We start from the raw sequence: 23,560 nt of genomic DNA, 5'->3' as shown, positions 1-23,560 counted from the left end.
AAGCAACAGCATGGCTAGTTATCTTCCAGTCCTGGATGTATATCAAGTTAAAGTGACTGTGGGACCCTGCTGAGAGCCTTTTTATTTAAAAAAGGCTAGGCTGGACTGCTTATTTGGTTAGGTTTGTCTTCAGATTCCTGGCAGGTTTGTACAAAGCAGGAGACCATAAAAGTTGTGATGACTTGCAATGTTCAGAAAAGATAGTTTTATTAAAACAGAAAAAAAAGTTCCATGAATTCCAAACATCACAGGATCTGGGGTACTGAGTGATCCAGGACAGAAGGCTTTGACACTTTTTGAATTGAAGATGGGGTGGGGTGGGGACTATCAACACCCTCCCCAAGTTCAAAAAGCTACAGAGCTGAAGCTGACTGTGTGTGAAAAGGGAAGGGACAGGGAACACGCAGCCTCTGTTCTGTGGCAGGGAGCTTCTGAGCTTGTGAGCCTGCTCGCCAAGACCCGAGTGCTGGATTTGGGGCCAAACAAAACCTAACCTGTAAAACTGGTTGAAGGGGTGGAAATTTTAATCACCCAGGAAAATTATTTATAAAACTTTTAAAAGAGATGTCATTATATTTTGGGGCACAGAAGGAGCCAGAAGAAAAATTTAACACTTGAACAGCAGAACCATTCTGGTGCTGTTTTCTTGACCTGCACCTAAACTGTTTTGATTTGAGAAAGGCAAAGAAAGTAAAACCACCTCTTGGTTTTAAAAGTTAGCAACCAAGGAAGCTTCTTGGCTTCTAAATCTTGAAAAAATGCAAGGAACTTGTAAAAATGTTATTAGTGCCATTCCATATCTATGAGAAACTTAAAGCAAACAGATTGGGGGGCTAAAAGGGTTGGAGAGATAGAAATGCCTTTAGAACTCAGAACATCCCTTCCACCCAGCTCTCCGAGCTTTGAATAGTCTGTGGTTTTCAAGTTGAACTTTTTGCTTTTTGGTTAATTTAGGTTTGCAGGGGGAGCTTATAAAAACTGGTTGTTTCTTGAGAGGACCATAGTTTCATGGTTTAAAACACAGTCAAGTCTGAAAAAAATTCCACTGTGATACTCTGGTCTTGGCCAAACCATGCCCTGCACTGATACTGAGGTCTCCCCTTCATGGTGGAGAACAGTCTGTGCTGGTTTTCATTATGTCAGACGGGTCCCCCCAGCACTCCACAGCCAGGCTCCCTCAAGCCTCCTCCATGTCATCTGTATTTTTTCCCCAGAAAGCTCTCTCAGCAAGAAAGATGACATTTCCTTGGCACCCGCTTTGTGGATTATGTCACATGGATTACTTTGCAAAGCTTAGCCAATCAGTGACTTCATAAGGGTGCCATAGGTCTGGGTACCTGTTTGCTTCAAAACCCCCCAAAATCATATATTAATGAGATCTGGAGGTGGGGGGCTTTGGGAGATCATCCATGAGGTCACAAGAGTGAGGCCCAGCGATGGCATTCATGGCTTTGTGAGAAGGAAGAGAGACCAAGTGAGTGAGCTTGCATCACTGCACCAGATGCCTTCTGCCCTGCCATGACCCACAAGAAGGTCCTTACCAGATGCTGAGCAGTAGCCGGCACCACGTGCAAGGATTGTGAGTTGAAGAAACTCCTACTCCTTATACATTACCCAGTGATGTAATACCCGTTTTAGTGATAGGAAATAGTCCAAGACAAAAGGGAAGCAAACTAAAATGAAGAAAACTTGTGTTGGGAGCACAAGGTTTCTCCAAAATCAGCCAGCTTTCAGAAGCACACAATGCTGGGGCCGTGGGAGAGGATGCCTCATGATACAGTTGCTGTTGAAAACAAGTTCCTCTGCACCAGCCCCAACCAGGTTTTAGTGCCTATCCCTACCGTCTGAGACAGTCTCCCTTCTCCCTTGGTTCCTTCCCCAATTAGACTAATGCTAGCTTATTCTGTACTTGGATACTGGCTCATGTGGGACTCCAGTTACTCTAGTGTCTGATACTAACTGTTTCATTCACTTCATATATTACTAATTCCATGAAGAGGTTCTAAAATAACATCCATTTTGAAAATGGGGAGGGTAAGCCATAGAGATTAACATGTCCAAGGTCACACTAAGGATAACAGAGTCAGGATCAAACTCAACACGTCCTCTTAACTCTACAATGCATGCTCCTGAACTACACCCAGCGGCTCCGAATACATCCTTGTCCATTTTGTGGACCACTTACTCAATCAACCTGGTGGAGGCTTTTTCAGTCTCTAACCCATTATTCTGGCAGATTCCCCCTATTTCATCCAAAGGCAGGGCTGGTGGCATACCTAATTTTAAACGCCCAAGTGTGGGAAACATTGCCTTCTTCCAGCTGCCATTCTTTTCGCCCACGGGGTGAGGCCCAACTCCTCTGCCTTTGGTTTCTTCTTTGAACTCCCTCTCACATCTCGATCTGCACATTCTTACAAACCTTTCAAGGTTGGAAATAAGCATTTTTCTCTCAGCCCACCCTTTGGAAAAACTAGACCAAAACCAAACATCTCTACCCATGGAGACTGTGGAATGTATTTTTAAAAAAATGAAAGAAAGAAAGAAAGAGAGAGAGAGAGAGAGAAGAGAAGAGAAGAGAAGAGAAGAGAAGAGAAGAGAAGAGAAGAGGAGGGGAGGGGAGGGGAGGGGAGGGGAGGGGAGGGGAGGGAAGGGGAGGGGAGAGGAGGAAAGAGCAGCCCTGCCCCATCTCTAAGGGGACAGTGGTCTGGAAGAAGTGCTCTTGCTCTTGGTCCATACAGCTGACTTCATCACTGTCACTCTCTGACTTGGCCTCCCAGCAGCAAGTGGCCAAGTTTCTCCTGCTTCTGGGCCTCTAAGCAGTTTCTTCTCTCTACTTCTGGGTTTCCTCCCATCTCACTAGATGCTCTACTTTCTCTTCCTTAACGTCAAACATCAGTTGTGCCCCAGAGCTCAGTCCTTGCCTCTCTGCTCTTCTTCATCTCCATTCAAACTCTTGGAGAACTCCAGTGTCTCAGCCTTCAGTCCCACTGGGAGCTCGTGGCTCCTGAATCTACACCTCCAGGAACTCCAGGCAGGCTGGATCCTCCATGTGAGTGTCTCCTGAGCATCTCTCAGTTAACACAGCCAGATCACAGCTCCTGAGTCCCTCTTCACCCCCATCTGGGTTTCCTATGTCCCAGTTACATAAGCTGCCATTGTAGGAATATCCAAGGATAATTATTCTCTTTCCCTCACACATCACATCTGACCATCACCCGTGCTGTCAATTTTTCTTTCAGACCTAAATACATCAAAGACTCATCACTATCACAGTCACTCATTCATTCCACCAAATATTTGAATACCTGCAAACCCAATAGAGTAGCGACCTCCACAGAGTTTATATTGTAGATTTGGGGGTAAGGTGAGGAACAAAAGGCAAAAAACTGAAACCAACGAAGTCCATACATCAGATGACAATATGTGCAATGGTGAAAAATGAAGCAGGGGAAAGGGGGTGACAGGGTGTGCTGGTGGGGGGTGTTGTTTTTGTACTGGGGACAGAACCCAGGGGTGTTCTACAACTCAGCTACTTCCCTAGCCCTTTTTGTTTAATTTTAAAATTTGAGATACGGTCTTGATAAATTGCTTTGGCTATTCTTGAACTTGCAACCCTCCTGCCTCAGCCTCCTGAGATGCAGGGATTATAGGTGTGCACTACCATGTCTGGCAGGCCAAGCCTTGCAGATACACAGCACAGACCTGAGGAAGTGACTATCAAGAGGAATAGCATATCAGGTAGGGGGCACAGTGACGGCAAAGGCCTTAAGGTAGAAGTGTTATGGCCAGAGTAGTGTGAACCAATGATCTTCCTTGTTCCTGGACATTCCTTACCCATAGAACACTGATTCAGATAATCTCACCTTTCTCCCTAAAACTCTCCAAATTTGCCCATTGCACACAAAATCAGGTCAACTTCACTTGGACTTTAGAGTCTTCCATGTCACAGGCCCTGCCTACCTCTGAGGCCTCTCTTTCTATTACTCTGCCCCTTGACCATCCTGTGGTGGCCACACTGGCCATTCCTCTTTCTCAGACTCATCCAGCTTGCTTCCACATTAGATTTCCTGTGCTATTTATTTCTTAGGAAGGCCCATCTGTGTTCACCAGCACCCACTTCCTTCTTTTCTTCCTCTGCAGGTGGTAGAGCCCTGAGTCCTGGTCAGTGGACTGTAGGACTGAGGACATGCACCTCTTCCAGGCCGATGCCCATCCAACTCTCCTGTAGGATCTTCTGCACTCTTCCCCTCTTCAGCCCTAGTGGGCTGGACATAGTACAGAGCTGAGGACTCCAGGAGGGCACACTGCCTGCTGACTAGGAATGTCTGCATTGGGTTTGGAGTGAGCCAGAAATGAATAGTGTTAAGAAAAGCCACAGAGTTTTGGGATGGGGTTTGTTACAGCAGCTAGTGTTACTGACCAGAACTAACCAGTGGTTCCTCCTGTTATAAAGATCTCAGCTAAAATGTCACCTCCTCGGTGGGGCCTTTCCTGACCACCATCTAAAGTTGCTGCCAAGGTACTCTGCATCCCAGCACTGTTTTCATTCTCAATGTTAACCCTTAGTACTATCTGACTGTTCTAGTTTACTCAGGATTCTCTGTTTAATGTCTACCTCCATCCCATAGGAGACAGGGTGAAACAGAAGGAACTTTGTTTGTTTTAGACACTGTTATAACAGTGGAGGCTGGGCCTTGAGTCCTTAGATAGGGATAGGACTGCCTCCCTATACCCAGATGGAGGAAAAGAAGGCGAGTGCATCGTGGGAACCATGGGAGGAGGGCTGAGCAAGAAAATGACTCTTCTTTGTGTAACCAGTCGACACAGGGAACAGCACCTAAATACCTGAAAAAACCCAGCTGTGTCCCTAAAGAAAGATGGACAAACTGCCTCATGTCATGTTAAATCTGCTAGGGGTCATGAATGATTTTCTGTAATATAACATCCTTTGATAAAGAGAACTATCATTGAATTCTCCATTTTTTTAAACATCCAGTTTCTGAGTTGTTACCTCCAGAAAGAGTTAACAACAAATTTGATCAAAGAAGAAATGTATAAGTCTTATCACCCAAATGAACCATAATTCAGCAAAAACTGGCAATACTCAGAACATCATCTTTCCCTCAAAACAAAATGGTTCTAGCTCTTTTATGTCCATTAATCTTGTTCAATCCATAAGGCAGGATAAGTAGATAACAGTCACTATCTAAATTTGGCATACAAAGAAATGGAGACAGGAGAAGCGAGCAGCTTGCTTAAGACTAGCTATTAGTTATGGGCACTGATACCACCATAACTAAAGCCTCAGTTTCCTCCTCTTTCAGCCTCCATGGTCCTCAAACACCGGAAGAACACGCAAAATCCTATTAGAGCGCAGAGGAGCCCAAGGGGCAGGTGAATCAGAACAAGACTCCCCAGTCTTGTCTATCGTCTAAGAGGGCCCCATCGGAGATACTCACAGAGAGTTGGAGTGAGAATTCCTCAGCAGAGGAGTGGAGCCCGTGGATCCATTATGGGGCAACTTTGGTGAGGAAGGCAAAGAAGAATCTGTCATCTCCTCAATGTCCGAGTGAGAGGATGCTGACTTGGGAGACTTCTTCTTCCCGAAAGCTTGCTTGAAGGAGCTGCGTAACTGAACAAACAAGACTGTCAGCTTTTTGGGAGCCACAGCCAATGCTCAGGCCTTGGCTAAACAGAGACATGCATACAACAGAATATTTCATTCTCCCACTTCTTCCCCCACCAATGGAAAAGGCTCCCCACAGCTATCTCGAATCAGTGCATTAAGGGAAGAAGAGTTATCTGGTGTTGACAGCTTAGAGGACTGGACCTGTGGGAACATTCCATGCCTACTCTTGGCTCAAGACTAGACACCAACAGCAAAATAGTGCCTGGCTCAGCAGAGGGGTGTGGGCAGGATGAGGCTGCACAGCAACAAAGCAGGATGCTCAGACACGGAGACGGATGCGGATGAGGTTAGTCATATCAATGGATGGGTTAGCTTGGTATCTGATATTAAAGTTGGTCTTGCTTACCTCATTGACCTGCCAGAGAAAACGCAAGCAAAAATGGGGAAGGGGAAGGAAAAAAGACAATTTTTAACAGAGAAAGCCAGTGACAGGGAAAGCTTTGGACTTTTCAGACACAACATGGCTAATAATAAACACCACACACACATGAGGTTTCCAGTAGGAATGCGAACCTTCAGTGGCACTGGGGACATCTTCCTCCATTAAGAAAAGAAAGGAAGAGTGGGTTGGGGTGTACCCCATAATCTGGGCTCTTCCAGCTTCTCCCTGTCTGGTTGAAATGGTGACTTCCACCTTCCTATGCTCGTCGTCCCTTGCCTGCCTCTTATCAGTGGTCTTTCCAGGAATGAATTTGGTGGAAGGGGACATGTCCTTTTTCTGAGCAAAGGCAGCTTTATGGTGTCACTGGCCCTACATGGTCGTATGGCTCTTGGCTCTATCTGGGGAGCTCCTGCAATCCTTTCACAAGACACAAGCAAGAGGGAACTCTCCATCTCACTCATCACTCAAGAAGTGGAAATTAATTTAGAAATCTAATAACCATATTGGACAAGTGGAACTAGCATAATTTCCCCAAACCATGGGGATGGGCCTGAAACTTTGAGAATATAAAGAGTTAAGTGTACTTCTCTGTAAGCCATGTATTTTTCTAAGCCAAAAAAAAAAAAAAAAAAAAAAAATTCTGTTTTGAAGAACAGTCTTTTAAAAAATAATTTTCTTTTTTCTTACTGAAAATATATTCCAGTGTTTTTCTTAGCTATTGAGAAATTCAGAAAATAGGCCATTTGGCAAATTGATGAGGTTTTTCTCCCATGATTGTGCTTCATCTCTAACAAACTGCACGTCCAGCTTATGGATAAACAAAATCCCATTGCTTTCTCATATTATACTTCTGGTATTCCTAGAGAGAAAAAGATGCACTTGGCACACAAGCCAACAAACTAAACCCTTGTCTCTACCTCTGATAAAATGCCAGGTGGAAGAGGAGATTACCAAGATTAGACAGAATTAAACTTTGGGATAAGGTGACAATGCCAATCATGGGTCCACCTGATTTCACTGTCCAAGAGTTTTCTTTAATGTAACATAAACAGAATTTTGTTTCTTGATTTGAAGAAAATAGGGAACAACTATTTTTCATAGAAAAGAATCCCTTCTTATTATTTTAATAATCTAATATTATATTTATCAATGGCATATTAGAGATGACAAGGAGTTAATTCTATCTGTTTAGTCATAGCAAAAGACTAAAAGCTATTAATAACTTTAAAAAATTATTCAGAATAATGAGAAGGCCACACTGAGCTAGACCTTTACCTTGCCTCAAAGGCAAGTGATCCATACCAAAATGACTAAATCCCCAACTTCTCCATCACTAGACCTCGCCACCCATCCAAGATAACACAAAATGAGCAAGAAGTGTATGGAATGAATGAGGACACCAAAGCCACCATGGACACAGGATGCTGTCAGCATTGACAAAAGGGGCCAATTTCAGACCCACTTAGGGTAGTCCTGCACTGAAGACAGGGAGTAGCAAATGTCACCCAGTGCTTTGAAGCCTCATAGCAGGACTCCAAATTGGATGAGGGGAAGGGAGTAAAATTCCCCAGGATTGTAGGGAAAACTATTTTTAAAAGCATAGTACGGAAAATCAAGTAGCTCATTGGGATTATGGACATAGAGAAACACTGCAGTGGGAACAGACCTATTAAACTTGCCATCCTGAGGTGTAACCTCCAGCTTAGAACTGCTCTCCAACTCCTGATGTGGATCTTATGAAACTTTTATGTATAGATCATAGTCAAAAATTTTTTAAAAGAGAAGGTTGGTTTTATGCCATTCTAGGCAACTATACAAATAAACAAATAAAGAATATGATTAAGAATATTTAACTACTTGTATAGGATCAAAAAAATACTTTGAAACTAAGAAGAAGCCACTTAAGAGTAACTTTGCTCTCTGTGGCCAACATAGAATGAGAAGAAATGACACATATATAAAATGAAAGATGAGTACACCACATAAAGTTTCATGAAAGAGAAAAACCATAAGGTGGTGGTGATTTTATAAATGCTAGGGCTCTGTTGTGTACCACAATGACTTTTATAAAGACCTGTTTCCTTGGATCTACTCCCAAAGGCCTATGGTTATGAGGGTGAGTCAGCCTGGGCTTTATCTGGGGGACACTGCTCTGTGATGGACTCTGTTGGTTAGTCCCTAGGAGCCTCTGTGGATGTACACTCACCCAATTCTTTCTCTTCTTTTTCTTTGAGTCACTCTCTATGTTGCTGCCCACACTAGAGTGGCTGGTGGCACTGTTGATGCTGGAGACACTGTCAGAGGAGTGCTGCCTGCGGATGCGGAGGTCTGTGGGCTGGGAGGTGCCGTTCCCTGGAGAGCAAGGCAGGGCATGTCAGCACCTGATGACTTGAGCCCAATCTTTGGTCCCTGAGCATGGCCCTCGATCTGAAATCCATACACTCGGTACTGCCAGGTCCTGGGACATCTCCTCTGTTCCCACTGTTGGGTTCCTTGAGCAGATGGTTGCTATGCCCTCTTTGGTCAATTAAACTGGGTCTATCTTCCCACTTTCAAAACAGAAGTCAAAGTAGCCTCAGGGAGAAGGTCCCTGATGCCATCTCTTTAAATCCACAGATGGGCCGGAAAATACTGTTTGAATTGCAGCAGCAGTCACCTTTGCTGCTAGCTGTCTCTGCCTCTTTGCTTCATTATTTATTTATTCCACAGTACTGGGGATTGAATTCCAGGCCTTGTGCATGCTAGGCAAGTACCCTACCACTGAGCCACAGCTCCAGACCTGCTCGCTGGTTTTCTATGCTCTTTTTACACTTGCCCCCCTCTGCCCCTTGGAAGTGCCAAGCCCACCTCAGCTCAGGGGCCTTCCACATGCCCTCCTTCTGCAGTTCTCCTTTCCTTCAACTCTGTTTGGCCAACTCTTGCTAACCCTTCCCATTTCAACTCTACTATCACTTCATTTAGGAGGCCCAATATTTAAGCGAACAGGGATACTGAATGTAACAGCGATTCCTCAAACCACACAGGCTGCTTTCTTTGTGAGGACAGAACTATATCCAAAGCCTTGTCCTTAAAAGAACCAGCTTTTAATCAGATGCAGGTTCCAGCCTCACTTCTGTTACTCACTCTCTGACCTCAGGAAGTCACTGCTCTCTCTCAAACTCTGTACTCCCATCAACAGAATGAGGAGAGGACCATCATGACACTGATAAGGTCATTGTGCAAAATAAAGCAAAATAATGAATAGAACAATGAAAACACTTTTAGCACAGGGCTCAGAATACAGTTGACATACTCCACAGGTGCTAGCTATCAACATTACCCCCAGCATGGTTACTGTTGGTACTATGATTATAGGAGGTAACTCACCTGCATGTTCATTTTTTTTTTTTTTAAACCCCCAACTAAGATGCAACCAAAATAATTTATCTGGAAAGTTTTCTGGGACAAGTAAAAGAGGAGCCCATTTTAGTTTCTCCCATGTCAACATGGAAACATGGACGCATGAGTGAAGTTAAGGGCTATAAAAACACTTAGACAGCCAGCACAAAGCTATTTTCTTCCTTTTTTGAGAGACATCAGAGAAGAGGATGAGCTATGCTAGCAGTCTTTTGAGAAGCCAGAAGCAACCAGATGCAAGGTGCTTGCCTCCTGGGCCTGCCTGGCAGACACAGAGCTGGATTCCAAGCCAGCCACCTCCACCAAGGGGGTTGTGTCAGTGCTGTCAAGGGGAGGCTGCCAAGGGTGGGCGGGCCATTTCTCTAAACGTTCTTTCTCACTTTACCTTTGCAGTTGAGCTCTGGAGTGTTAATTACTCCATTAATGGCAGCCTGGGCAGCTGCATTCTGCTTCTTGAGCAGCTCGATGGTTTTTCTTAACTCATTCAGTTCTGAATCCTGAGGACGAGAAAGATGTATGGGTCATCCTAAAATCACTTTCTACAGAGCTCAAGGGAAGTATAACCTGGCTTCCAAAGAGCAGGGTAGGAAACACAGGAGCTCAGCAGAACCTTTGTATGCTACATGAATCTGGATCAATTTTCAGTGACCAGAGAGGAATACATAAAAGGAGTGGGCATGGGACCCTGAGATCTGTCCTTGATACCTTTATCATCACTGATCTAAGATATTTTTACTCAACAGATTTACCTTCAACTTGTCCCCTCTTCCTTCCTATTTTTCTTCCTCCCTTTTCCTGCCTCTTTCTTTCATTCTGGTGCTAGAACCCCGTGGTGCTTTACCACTGGTCTACATCCCCTAGCCCTTTTTATTTTGAGACAGGGTCTCCCTAAGTTGCTAAGGCCGACCTTGAACTTGTGATCCCCCTGCTTCCACCTCATGAGTCTCTGGGATTACAGGCATGTGCCACCATGCCTGGTTATTTGATATTTAAATTCTCTTGTTTAAGAAGTATATTCCAATCTATGTAATTATCTGAAATTAAAGAGAGTAATTGTCTGAAATTAAAGAGAATGGTTTTAGGTTTATTGCAAGGAACAAAAGGCAGCCTGTCTTACCTTCTGCTCAGCTGTCATGGTTAGACTCTGGAGCCTGATGGTCATGTTTCCAAGACTCTGTTCAAAGGCTGCCACGAGGTGAGCCTGGAGGAGAAAGATACAACCTCAGCTAGGTAATCCTGCTGGGCAAGAATGCCTAAGAGGTGCCAGGTCTTCAGGTCAAAAGTCTTACTGGGGCCACTTGACCTGACCCCACCCTTATCTCCCACTCTTCTTACTCCCCACCACTCTTTGGGATCAGTTACTCTACCTTTCATTTGCTCAAAATCCCGTGCTTCTTCCCACTTCAGGCTGCTGTGCCTCCATTCCCTCCTGCCCAGAATGTTCTTCCTGCCCCTTCCTTGCCTAATTTTGATGTGTCTATCAAAAGGTCTCATGTCATGCCCGTGACAACTTCAGACTAGGTAGTTTCCCTCATATTCACTTTCACAAGCCACTGGCCTTCTGGCGTAAGCTTTGTGAAATTGTAGTTCAAATACATGTGGTCTTGGTCTGGGGATGTAGCTCAGTAGTAGAGCACCTGCCTAGCATACACGAGGCCCTGCGTTCCATCCCCAGTACTGAAAAAAAAAAAAAAAAAGAAAATCAAACAAAAACCATGGGGTCTTGTGACAGCTGCTGTGTGTCTGCATTCTCTAAGACTTCATTCTGTACTATAGGATGATCACTTTCCATTTTGTTCAGCAAGTGCCAAACTCATAGGAAGCATGTATGTAGAATAAACAAATGATTGGCGTATTTTGCTTGTTATAATCCTGGTTAATAAAAAGCCACTGAAAGGCCCATCTGCTACCTCCCTGGAGAAACCTCTCCTAGTTTCCCCAGGGGTTATGACTTTCCCACAGGCTCCTAAGCATTTTCATATGCTTCTGTTAGAAAACAACATCAGATATGCTATGACTTTACATATCACCAGGACATTCTTAAAAATGTAGCCAATTACAATTAAAACATGCATCCAATTTTCGGAGATGTTAACAATGTGTGTGTCTGTAGGGGGGACCCATGGATGGTGGAGTTGAGAACTGTGGCATTTTCATGCATGTCCCCTTCTCTGTAAGTCCCCCTTCAAGGTTAAGAGGTGACTTTGCCTCCCAGTACTAAACCTCCTGCCTGGGATGCAGATTAGTAAGTAGTTGAAAAGCTGGTTGAATGGGGATCCTGTTAACATCATTAAAACCACGAATGAAGAGTGGATGCATTTTCAGTCATGTTAAGGAATTTCTAGTAATCAAATTAAGAATCCATTAGTTCACCAGGACTGTCCAACTTCCAAACTTTATTTGTATAAATGAAATAGTGGCGGTCTTCTGGTTAGAGGCATTTGGGCAGCAGAAGAGATGGATTGTCAGACCACATGCTTGATAGAGGGTGACACCAGGTCTGTTTTCTTCTTCCCTGCGTCCCTGCTGGGACAAAGTTGCCACAAGATAAATGTGTTGCGTGGGCAAATAAAAGATTGAAAAAAAAAGCACTTAGGTGAAGGTGCTCGTGTGGCCCAGGGGAGGGAACGGGATTTAGATCGAGAGGTCTTTGGTGTTCCCTCTCATGCCTTTTGATTACCCATAATGCTGAGCAAATCGTCTAATCCTAATGGCCTCAATTTTCTCATCTATAAATAACATCTGTTTTCTTCCCTGGGTTATTTTGAGCACCACATGAAATAAGACAGGTGAAAGTGGTCTACAAACTGTTGAGGAATTGCAAAACACAGAGATGAACAAGCACTGTGGGCAAAGAAAGAGGTTTGGAAATGAGGAAATGAAAGAAGAAACTAGGAGAGGAGATGCGTCACCTGAACACAGGTGTAGGGTTAGGGAGCAGACACACAGAGGAGTAAGGAGGGACCAGAACAGGGACCTGCAGAAGATACATGGAGGAATCTTGGAAGAAGTGAGATTTGATCAGGTTATAAAATTCTAGAGGAAGAAAGAGATGAGTGGGCATTAAGGGTAGGGTGGTCTCTGAGGAGGGTGAGTGTCATCTCAATCTAAGGAGGGACCTAGAAAGTCACTCTATTTACTAGACTTCATCAAGCAGGGGTGCTCGATGGTTGAAGGTCAAGCGAAGGTCAAGTGTTGGCAGGAAGCAGGGACACTTGTAACAGAAAGGTCACATGGAATAGTTTTTCTTTGAATGCACTCCCTCTCTGTTGAAAATGGAGAAAATGCCTCTTTATTTTAAAATAAAGATACATGCTTTAGTTTGCCCTGGAAAACATGTCTAAACCAAAGCCAGTTGCTTCAACTCGATCCCACAGTGGACAAAGGCCAGGGGTCAGGACATAGATGTCTAAAGTGTACCCTTGCACTGCCGAGGAATGGGGAAGCTCAATTTAAATGACTGAATTTCTATTTTTTTTTTCCATTCTGCATTTAATCTCCACCCATGATTCCAGTTGTGGGTATTTGTATTTTCTATTAAATTAAAAATGAAAACAAAACCTTGACCCCACGGAGACGGCTACTGAGAAAAGCGCTTTTGCAAGCTCAGAGAGAAACCGCATTAGCTCGGAGGAGCCACAGGATCTCATTTTGCTGGCCAGCGAAAGGGCTGCCTTTATTTCCTGAGGGCAACTGTGAAAATACAGGCCACAGAGACCACGCTGGAGCCTGGTTCAGAGCCACACAAGCAGCCTCCTCATCAGCCCCATTCTCACATTCCCAGGGAAAACAAACACAGTGGTATAAAAACACCCACAGAAGGTGGCTTTGAGTAGTTTGTCCTAGAAAAACAAACACAGCTTGGTCTGAGAGAAGATGGCAGACAATAAAACACGTTAGCACTGCCGGTGGTGTGTGGTAAGACCAAATATTTACTTTAAAACAATACTGGTTCAATGGCTTTTATGAGGAACAAAACACACTTTTGAATCATCTAAGGGATCTCACTCCAACTCTTCTGGAACAGAGAGCAGAGCTCATGCAAATGGCTCCACATAAGGCTCCCTGTGGCAATGCAAGGTCACTGGGGGAATTTACCCAAGTTCATGAACAAGCAAATTGGTTGCTACTTATTGGTTCATAAAAAAGAGTGGCAACTGACAGCTGTCATTCTTAACTAGGACAGTAGCTCAGAATCACTTGGGAGGGGGCTTCTGTCAATTTTTATGTGTTTAGATTGTACCCAGGAGACCCTGGCTCACTGGGCCCAGGGGGAAGTTCTGGGTTTGGATACATACATTTGGTTACCAAGATGAAGAATCTACCCACAAGCTGCTGGTGCTGCTGCTACCTTTTGAACATGATCTCGGCCTCAGAACTCAGTTCTCACATCAATGCTTGATGTCCTTTTGATACTGTTACTGATAGTAGAAGAGGTTAAGAAAATAAAGGATTATAGAACACACAGTGCCCAGTGTGTTAGGGTTTTTTTGGGGGGGGAAAGATTTCCAGAAAGGTAAGAGAACTTGGGAAACTGAATAATAATGAAGGTAGTTACCAATTATTGAGCTTATAATTAAGGTCAGGCCCTGTTTTATGTACTTCATGTGCAGACTTGGTTTCCTTGAGTAGATTCAAGCTAAGCTGGGAATCACCAGGGCAAAAACTCCAGGTAAATGATTACTTTGGAGTGTTGACTCAGTGTCCCAGTCAAAGAGAAACAAGCTTTGATGTCACTTTCCATTTTTACAGTGTGTTTCAGGGTCACACAGGGTGCTTTCTCACAGACTTTAACACATCGGCCTGTGGTCTCTGGCTGGGCTGGGAACTCCTGGGCAGGAAGCCGTGTCTCAGAAGCATCTTAGCACCTTCCAGAACCTCAGGTTCTGCCTTCTGAGCTTCACCCTCACTGGGTCATAGTTCATAGTAGGGCTTGTCGAGGTAGTGACCTCTACTGTGCCTCAGCCAGGACGCTTCCTAAACACCAGCTACACCACTTTACAACTTGCTTACAATCCACGGACAGGTCTCTCCTAATGTCAGGAGGAACCCAAGATCTCATCCTAACAGCTCAAAGACACTTACATCCAATCCTTGCCTTTCTTAACACCTTCTTCCCCACTAAGCTCTAGATTCTAATTATACCAAGCTACTTGCAGCTCAAAATGCATCACGAACTTTCCCCTTTCTTTGCACAGATTACTCTCTTTAGTTAGAACACTGTCCTCCCTGTGAACCCTCTCCTACATGACATCCATCAAATATCACCTCCTCTGGGAAGTCTTTTTTGACTCCCTCCTAACTCCCACCAACACTGAGTGTGGTGCTCTTCCTATACATTCCCCAGCCACCTCCCCTTATCTCTACCATAATAGTTATCATGCCAAGGGCCAGTTGTTTGTTTTGTCTCTCTGCTCTACCAGAGACTGAATGCTAAGACGACAGTACTGTGCTTGCTTTGCTGCTGAATTCACAGCACCCAGGGCACAGCTGGCACACAAAACAGTTGTTGAAGTGAATGCTGGTTGGCAGTGTCTCCCGAACACGTAATCATGTATGTCATAATTACAGAGCAGCTTCGCTGTTTATTGTGGAGCCCTGAAGTTCTATTGTTTTATCCTTTTCTTTCCTTTTCCATTCCCCTACCCCTTTGAGGATGAAATTCTCAGAAAGAAGAAGGGAAAGGAAACTGGCACTTAATTTACTGCAAGCACTGATCATGACCGCACAAATAGGTAAGGGGACTTTAGTTTGCCATGAAAAACATGTCAAAACCAAAGCCTATTGCTTCAACTCGATTCCACAGTGGACAAAGGCCAGGGGTCAGGACATGGATGTCTAAAGTGTACTTCTGCACTGCAGAGGAATGGGGAAGCCTAATTTAAATGACAGAATTTCTATTTTTTTTTCCATTCTGCATTTAATTTCCACCCATGATTCCAGTTGGGGACATTTGTATTTTCTATTAAATTAAAAACGAAAACAAAACCTTGACCCTACGGAGACGGCTACTGAGAAAAGTGCTTTTACAAGCTCAGAAAGAAACCGCATTAGCTCGGAGGAGCCACAGGATCTCATTTTGCTGGCCAGCGAAAGGGCTGCCTTTGTGTCCTGAGGGCACAGAAGAGCAGAGTCAGGCTCAGGTGGTAAAGAACTTGCCTAAAGTCACACAGCCAGTTTGTGTGAAAGCTGACAGTCACATCCATGATGTTAAGTTGTTGTCCATCTTTATTACACGGTGCTACTTCTAAGTACTCAGAGATGGGGGCCTTGAGGCAATGCTTGGAAGGCAGAAATGGCTGCCTCCCATCCCACCCAACCCAGCAGCTCCCACCCTGAGATGCACTCACGTTGGCTGTCAGTTGGGTGGTCAACGCCGAAACCTTCTCCTGGGAGGCATCCAGTTCCCGCCGCAGTTTGCGAATCTAAAGATGACAAGGCACAGTTACTTGCTTTGGGGAGTCTGTTTCTAGGCTGAGCTGGGTGAAATAATTGATAATAGTGAAAGAGGAGATTCAACTAGCAATGGTTCCTTACCTCTGACTGGCACTTTTCTTCTGGCTGTAAATAAATCACAAAGGAAATTAGACTAGTTGAGAAGCAAAGAACAGTACATTCCAGCCTATGGGGGAGCAGCAAATTTGAATACTCAGAAAAATCTGGAAGACTTATTTTCTTTTCTGGTATATTTCTCTGGCTAAACTGGTTCAATTAAGTTGATCCATCTACAGAATATCCTCTTAAGAAATAAGAAAGAATTAGAATAATATTCCAACCAATTGTGAGGAGCCACCCAGCCTCCACATGGAGATGGGCTAAAGGAAGGTGCTTGGGAAAAGGTATGCATGACAAGGACACGAGCCAGCATTGGGGAGTAAAAACACAAGATGCTAAATTTAAACAGTTTTTAAAGTCTAAACATATCCCATGCAATATTGGGGATACACTTACACTAAAAGTTTATTTGTTGTTGACCTGAACTTCAGATTTAATTGGATGTTCTGTATTTTATCTGGCAAGCCCATCTAGGGGGCAGGGGTTGATTCTGTCCCCATTTTCTCCCTCATCTGACCTCCCGAGGGTGCTACAGTAGGAGCAGAGGGGGCAGAAAGGCCTTAGAGTGAAGGGCTGGGAGCTTCTGTTTATCCAGCCTGCTGGCTCCACAGCTTGTGAGGATACCATGGCCTTCACTTCCTGCTGTGCCACCTTGAGTCCTTCAGTTACCTGCAATTCCTGGGAGTAACGGTGAACCTGTGAAACTTCTTACTGGTAAAGCCCTCCCTGCTGCCAGTGGTAACACAGGTACTGGCCAGAAAGAAACTATAAGACTCTCTCTTCCCACATGCGGAACCCACATGAGCTGGAGAAACTGCTACAGGAGGAACCTTTCTTTGTCTCTTCTCTGGTTCCCACAGGGGCTCATAAGGAAGGACTCAACCCTCCACCCATTTCCTGGAAATGCTGGAAGTATTCCTGCCCTTCTGTCCACCCACCACTCAGGGATGGAGGAGTGACTTGGGAGCCAGGGATAGGAGTAAATATCAATGAGAACATTATCTTGTCCTTAGGTTCTCAGTGAGTACCCTAATCTAAGTATACTAGTAATTACCCCAATATTTTTAGGAATCAATATCTCGCTCTAGTGGGTACTTCTGATAGTTAAGAGCACAAAAGGGAAATGATTCATTAGATCCTGTAGACCCACACACATAAGCGAGAGCAGATGGGCAGCTGTTTTCTGTATCATCTTCCTTCACACCAGGCTCCCCAGTGCCCTTCTTCCTGATCCCGCTCAAGATCTCCTTTCTCCAGGCTGGCTACTAACTAAAGCAACTCACTTTTAAGGATCGGAGGCCAAATTATTTAATCTTTGAAGTAACTCTGTAAAGTAGTTTTTTTGTATGCTGTTTCTGAGGTTTGGAGAGGTTAAGTATAATACCTAAAATCACACAGTGACAATCTCCTCCTCTGAGAAACTCAGAAGAAGGTACTTCCATCTCAATGCTCAGACTTGCCTCTCAGATAACATTGTCACAACTCTCTTTGTCCATTTGTCCATTATCCATCCATCTAACAAATATTAATATCCCCACTATCATCTAACAAATATTAATTGATTTCTGACTTGGTGCAATGTTTTAAGGTCCTAGGATAGAGTTAAGAACAAGTGACAAGTCTCTAACCTTGTGCTGCTTATATCCTGATAATAATAAGCAGCACTGACTGAATGCTTGCCATGTGCCAGACTCTTCTAAGCACTTTATTTTCATGATTCACTGATTCCTTATGATAACCCTTTAAGTGTGTACTAATTCTATTGCTTTTTTTTTTCATATGAGAAAACTGAAGCATAGAGAGATTAAGTAATTTGCCCACAGCTGATGAGTGACAGAGCTGGGGTGATCCAAGGCAATCTAGTCAGCCTATGGGCATAACCAGCACATGCTCCTTCTCTTGTACTACAGCTACATTCTCAAGGAAACGTTCCAGAACTGAGTCCTGTGACTTCTAAGTCTGATCTAATGAAGAAAATAGTGAGAATGTCACAGCTATCTAACATATGGGAGGCTGCCGGGGGCCTGTTAGCATGCTGAAGCACCCACAGGACCAGCCCCACTTTTAAGCTATTCTGTTGACAAGTTTTTAACAGTCTTGGCCAGCGTCTGCCACTGTGCCCACCTGTCGCTAAGGCTGGGCCAACAAAAGTCATGTGCTCTGCATCTTGCCACCAGCTACTGCTGATCTTCTTTACACGTGGGAGCCCCGTGTGGAGCTTCGGGCCTCCATCTGTTCCACAGTTCCCCTGAGAACTTCACTGCTCTTCCTTCCCAATGAAGAAAGCAAGTCTGCTGCCACCTGTGGCCTCTGAGATTCTCTCTACTCCAAGGGCTGGCCATGACTTCTCCATGGCTATTATTTAGCATCATGGTGCCTTTTTTTTTTCATTTGTAATTAAAATTGCAGGCAAATTTCAGACAGAAGAGCATTTTTGAATATCCAAGAATTATAGAGATTTCAAGGGAAGAAGCTGCTATCCTCTAATTAGAGACCTAAGACTCTCAGCTAGTAAGCAAATTCCTTGGTCTGAGTCTGTGGCGACTGAAGAGACCAAAGATGACACCTTAGCATTTACAAAGGGGGGCTGAGCATTGTTTCTGCATTTCATCACCTCTCAGAAGCTAATAATAGACAGGGGACCACACATCACTGCTAGGTGGTGGCAGAGTCTAGCCAGACTTGCAATTTTTTCTTAAAACTGGCAGACTAGCGTGAAAACATTCTAATGTTAGTCTATTTTTTTTTTTTTAAAGTCTGCAAAAGCAATCTATGGTCTCAGAGCAGGCACACGTAAGAATGGTAAATGGGAGATTTTGACTAAGTGAAGGTCAGAGGTTCTAGAGACTCACACATCGCCTTGCTCAGATTTCTGATATTGAAGGCAAAACTGAGACATCCTGAATAATGGTAATTTGTCCAAAGTCAAGGGGAGAATAAGCTAAGATTAGACCTTGGGTTTCTAGAAATAGAAATAGAATAGACTAGAAATAGAAATTAAAAATTATTATTATAGGTCTTTGGTAATTTGTTGAATTCATAGCAATTCAGAAAGGTCAATTTCAAATGTTATGAAAACATTGTCTTTATGCAACACACCCAGAACAGCAGCTACTAGAAGCCAGGCCTTTACTGCAAGAGCTTCTGGCAGTTGGCATGAATGGGGTGCCCCAGGAATTACATGTGATGGCTTCCGAGATCTGAACACTCACAAGTGGAAAAGGCATGCTCTTTTCCTTCTCTGAGAAGGGTCTACTTGTCTTTGCATTGACAGAAGCCCCTGGATTTGCCACTGGGGAAACATGGGGCACTACAACATCCGCTATGGCTGCTCTGTACCAACCCCAGGAAACTAGAGTCCCAAGTCCCTCTGGTGCCTCCAGCTTCCACTTTGGGCAATAGGCTCCTTTCTCTCCTAATCCATATCCTTGGGGCTTGGGCCAGTGCCTGGCATATCAATGGTGCCAGTAAATACCGTTGAAGTGAATGTAGGTTAGAAAGCACTATTTTTGGTATCTACATCCAAAAATTTTATTCTAGAAGAAGAACTTTGTTTATCTACTGGCTAACAGCTAGAAGACCGTAGATAATGATTTCATTAACCCCTCCCATGGTCACTATATATAAAACCTTTAAAAGGAAAGTCAGGACCCAATGATGAAATTTCAGACAAAATAATCAACTAAAGAGACACAACTGTGGAGCTGGAGGGGTGAGGTAGGTAGGAACAGAAGCAAAAGTTGCTAGGTCCTTCAAATCAGACTGAATCAGCAATCACCAACGTGTTCACTAATAAGAAACAATGAGGTCCTGGTCTCTCTCACTTGATTCTGGCACGATCACTTATTTTCAAAGAGCCGCATGCAGTGCATCCTGTTATATAGCCCAGAAACCCAGAATTCTCAACACCTGAATGATTAAAGCATGTGCTTCCTTGGAATGGCTAAAGGATTAACAAAGCAATTTTTTTTCCTGTAGGAATTCCCAAATTAATATTTTTAAGATAAATAGCACATAGCTATAAAAAAGTAAGTTCCACTGAACAAATGCTGTAGTACTGAAAATCCAAATGTGTTGGGTTATATTTGCATTTTGTTTAACAGCCTTCTCAGCTATGTCAGTCGGCCTTTAGGAACGTTTGTCTTGAGCTGTGCAGGCCATGTTTAACATAATGCATGCACTTTCTCCTTTCTTTCAAACTGACTTTTTAAAAACCTACTAGGTGCTAGGCACTGTCCTCAGCACTAGGAATAAAAAAGTCCTCATCTCCCAGGAGTTTTTATTGCAGTGAAATGTAATGTTCAAACCATTTAGTCCTCAATACAACTCTATAAGGTAAAAACTGCTGTTCTTTCTACTTAACAGAAAAAGAAACTGAGGCAGACAGAGGATTAAATGAACTGTTCAAAGCCTTTCTTTTCCGTGCCGACCAGCAGGTGGCCAAGGCTTCTCACACATTCTGACAAAAGCACCGTATGAACAAAACAGCCAGTTCCTGACTTGTTGGTTGGTATATTATAATTAATAGCTGCTTGTGAATTTCAAATCTTGTTCCCTAATTATTTGATCCCCTTATAATGGAAATGCTCTCTCCAGGAGCAATGTTCATTGTATTTTATTCCTGACACATTTGATAAAGGAATCCAAGCTCTCATGATCATAGCCAACGGCACTGATTTATACTCACTGTAGAATAAATGGACGAGGTGCTGGAAACCAAGGAGAGCGAGGATCCGTGAACTATTAAAAGAAAAAACAAAGTGAATTGCACAGCTGGCTGCTATGGAACCAGAAAAGGGAGTGGGGAGCAGGAAATCAGAACTGGAGGACACTGTCAGCCTCAGCATGGTAGTCTCACCTCGACCTGGGTTGGTGACAGGTCAGGGTGAAATAAGAAATAGTTTGTGAGGCTGGGAATGGGGCTCAGTGGTAGAGCACTTGCCTAGCATGTGGGAGGCCCTGCATTCAGTCCCCAGCACAAATAGAAAAAAGAGAGGAAAGAGGCATATTCCTTGCGGTAGCCTGTGGTAACTCATGATTCCACTATTCAGGGGAAATCTGCTACTGTTCTAGCATATTTTATTCTACCTTTTTTTTCTAATGTCATTCCTTTATGGGTTGAGATTGCATTGCACATGTATTTTATACCCTGCGATATATATATATATATATATATATATATATATATAATATATGTATAATATATATATTTTTTATACCCTGTGCTGTATATTCAAAAAGATGAACAGATTAGTTTGAACCCAAGAGGTTGTTGACCACAGTCAATTCATTTTACATGACCATGTAGCAGAATATGTGGTTCAAAAACATTCACTGAAGTACAGATCCTGCATTGAATTTCTATTGTTTCTGCAAAGTAACAAGCAAGTAGTATCCATTTTTCTGTTTGCAACTAATACTTTCTGACTCAGATCCTACTTGTACAGCCTTATCACCTCTCCAGCCAGTAGAGATATTTTATTATTCTCATTTTAAAGCCTGGTTTTTCTAGGTCTAGGTGTTCTGGATGCCTTCTCTTTTAGAAAGCCAGGTTCTTATTCTCTCAGTAACTTCTTGATAACTTATTTCAAAGACTGAACTATTCCTGCTTTCAGACTTCTGAATGAAAACTTTGAATTAGGCCCCACTGTTCTGACCACAGGTGGGATGCCTATACTTCTGTTCTGCATGATAACCTGCAACCTGAAGCAGAATTCTCAGAAGCAACTTTTTTTTTAAATACTTTTATTTTATTTAATTTATTTATTTTTATATGTGGTGCTGAGGATCGAACCCAGGGCCTTGCACGTGCTAGGTAAGCACTCTACCGCTGAGCCACAACCCCAGCCCTCAGGCAAGTTTAACCATGCACTTATGACAGTCACCTACCACTCAAGATGTGAGCTCATCCCAGCAATAGAAGCTACTTGCCAGTGAACCACCAAATGAACAGTGCAGCCTATTACTCAGACGCCTATCTCTGGTCTTTCCAGTAAACCCTCCCTGACCTCCCATTCTTCTTTTATTTGTTCCTATCATACTATGACTCCTTCCCTTATCTCCCAATCATGCCTTGGAATCTCTCTGCCTATACCTTCCAGCCTTGGAATCTCTCTGCCTGTGCACTTCTCTTTGTTGGGATGCCCCTAATAGTGCCCAACCAAATAAGGAGTGTGCGAACAATGTCCTCTCCAAAAAGCCTTTCATTGCCTGCCTGCCATCTGCATCTTCTACCCACAGAGCTCTGTGATTGCTATCCTGGCCTCTTCTCACTCAGCAGGTAACTGTTCCTCTGAGGCTGACTCCACCCACCATTCCTGTCCCTCCTCTTTGGCAATGCCCTGAGTTCTAGATGTTTTCCTCCATTCTTCCTCCATCCATGACAAATCTGACTCATACCTATAAAACTCAGTTTAAGATGTTAACGGCCAACAATGGCTTTCAGTGTTAACGTGTCCACACATTAACAGAAGCTCTAAAGCCCCAAAGTAGCAGCCTAATGTTCCACAAGGGTAAGTTACTTCAACTGCAGGACCCAGAAGGAAGAGGCCAGACTCCATCAGAGGTTGGGTCAGGTGGAATGTGCATAACACATGGCCACCCTTCCGTCACTGGCATGACAGCCCTGTCACAGGCCAGCTCCAGAGGGCTACAACAGCCTTTCGCTATTGGAAAATGGAAGTGCTTTCTCTTCTCTCCTTATATCTTATAACATAAACTCACTGAAGGAGATTAGGCAGCAACTCAGGGCAAGCTTAAGGCCCCAGGCAGAGGAGCGCAACTGGTGGCTTAAGGTGCAGTCCCTTGTTTTTCACCATAATTAACTCCTCTCTCTTGGTAAAAAGCAAGGGCAAGGCTTTGGTCTAAAGAGACCCTGTGAGGGGCTGGGGCTGGGGCTCAGCAGTAGTGCACTTGCCTGGCATGTGTGAGGCACGGGGTTTGATTCTCATCACTACATATAAGTAAATAAAGTCTTAAAAAAAAAAAAAAGACCCAGAGTCAACCAAAACTGAGTGTGCCTGGCCTGAGCCACTGTAGCTGTTCCTCCTCCAAGTGACCTGAGTCAAGCCGGAGCCTGGTTGTGCGGCAGATATCCGAAACTAAAACAGCTAAAGTGTGCCATGTAATTATGCTCCTAGTCTCTGTGCCTCCAAAATCTTATAGCTTCAAGGAACCACAGGGAAACCTAGGCTATCTTTGCCACTGAGGAATCAGAAACTCAGAGAGGTTAAAAAAAAAACTTGCTTAAGGTCTCACATGACAATTCAAGAACGGGATATTGAATCTGGAGACTACTTTGCCCTTGGTGACCAGGTCTATTGGTTTCTCTCTCTCTCTCTCTCTCTCTCTCTCTCTCTCTCTCTCTCTCTCTCTCTTCTTTTTGAAAAGTTTTCCAGTGTATTTTAGAATAATTGCCTAATACCTTTGTTTAATCTATACGGAAGAAACATCCAGGACTGAAGTTTGTGAATAAAGAAACTTTAGACCTCTACACAGAATGAAGAGCCTCTAGACAGAATCAAATGACTGGGCATACT

At 43.8% G+C, this 23,560-nt stretch overlaps 1 protein-coding gene across 9 annotated transcripts in view; it reads right to left on the bottom strand.

Annotated features, from left to right (window-relative positions):
* Positions 1 to 23,560, bottom strand: part of NAV2 (neuron navigator 2) — a 701,871-nt gene that overhangs the window by 28,328 nt on the left and 649,983 nt on the right. For all 9 annotated transcript variants that reach the window (XM_081282533.1, XM_081282536.1, XM_081282532.1 and 6 more), the window contains 7 exons: positions 20,710 to 20,762; positions 16,005 to 16,028; positions 15,818 to 15,892; positions 10,585 to 10,668; positions 9,853 to 9,964; positions 8,278 to 8,423; positions 5,460 to 5,632 (listed from right to left, as the gene is read on the bottom strand). In XM_081282533.1, coding sequence (XP_081138659.1) covers positions 5,460 to 5,632; positions 8,278 to 8,423; positions 9,853 to 9,964; positions 10,585 to 10,668; positions 15,818 to 15,892; positions 16,005 to 16,028; positions 20,710 to 20,762 — 667 coding nt within the window. The remainder of the gene's footprint in view (positions 1 to 5,459; positions 5,633 to 8,277; positions 8,424 to 9,852; positions 9,965 to 10,584; positions 10,669 to 15,817; positions 15,893 to 16,004; positions 16,029 to 20,709; positions 20,763 to 23,560) is intronic.

Source organism: Spermophilus citellus (assembly GCF_964194105.1).
Source record: "Spermophilus citellus genome assembly, chromosome: 2".
NCBI lineage: Eukaryota > Metazoa > Chordata > Mammalia > Rodentia > Sciuridae > Spermophilus > Spermophilus citellus.
This window is presented reverse-complemented; position numbering and strand designations above follow the sequence as displayed.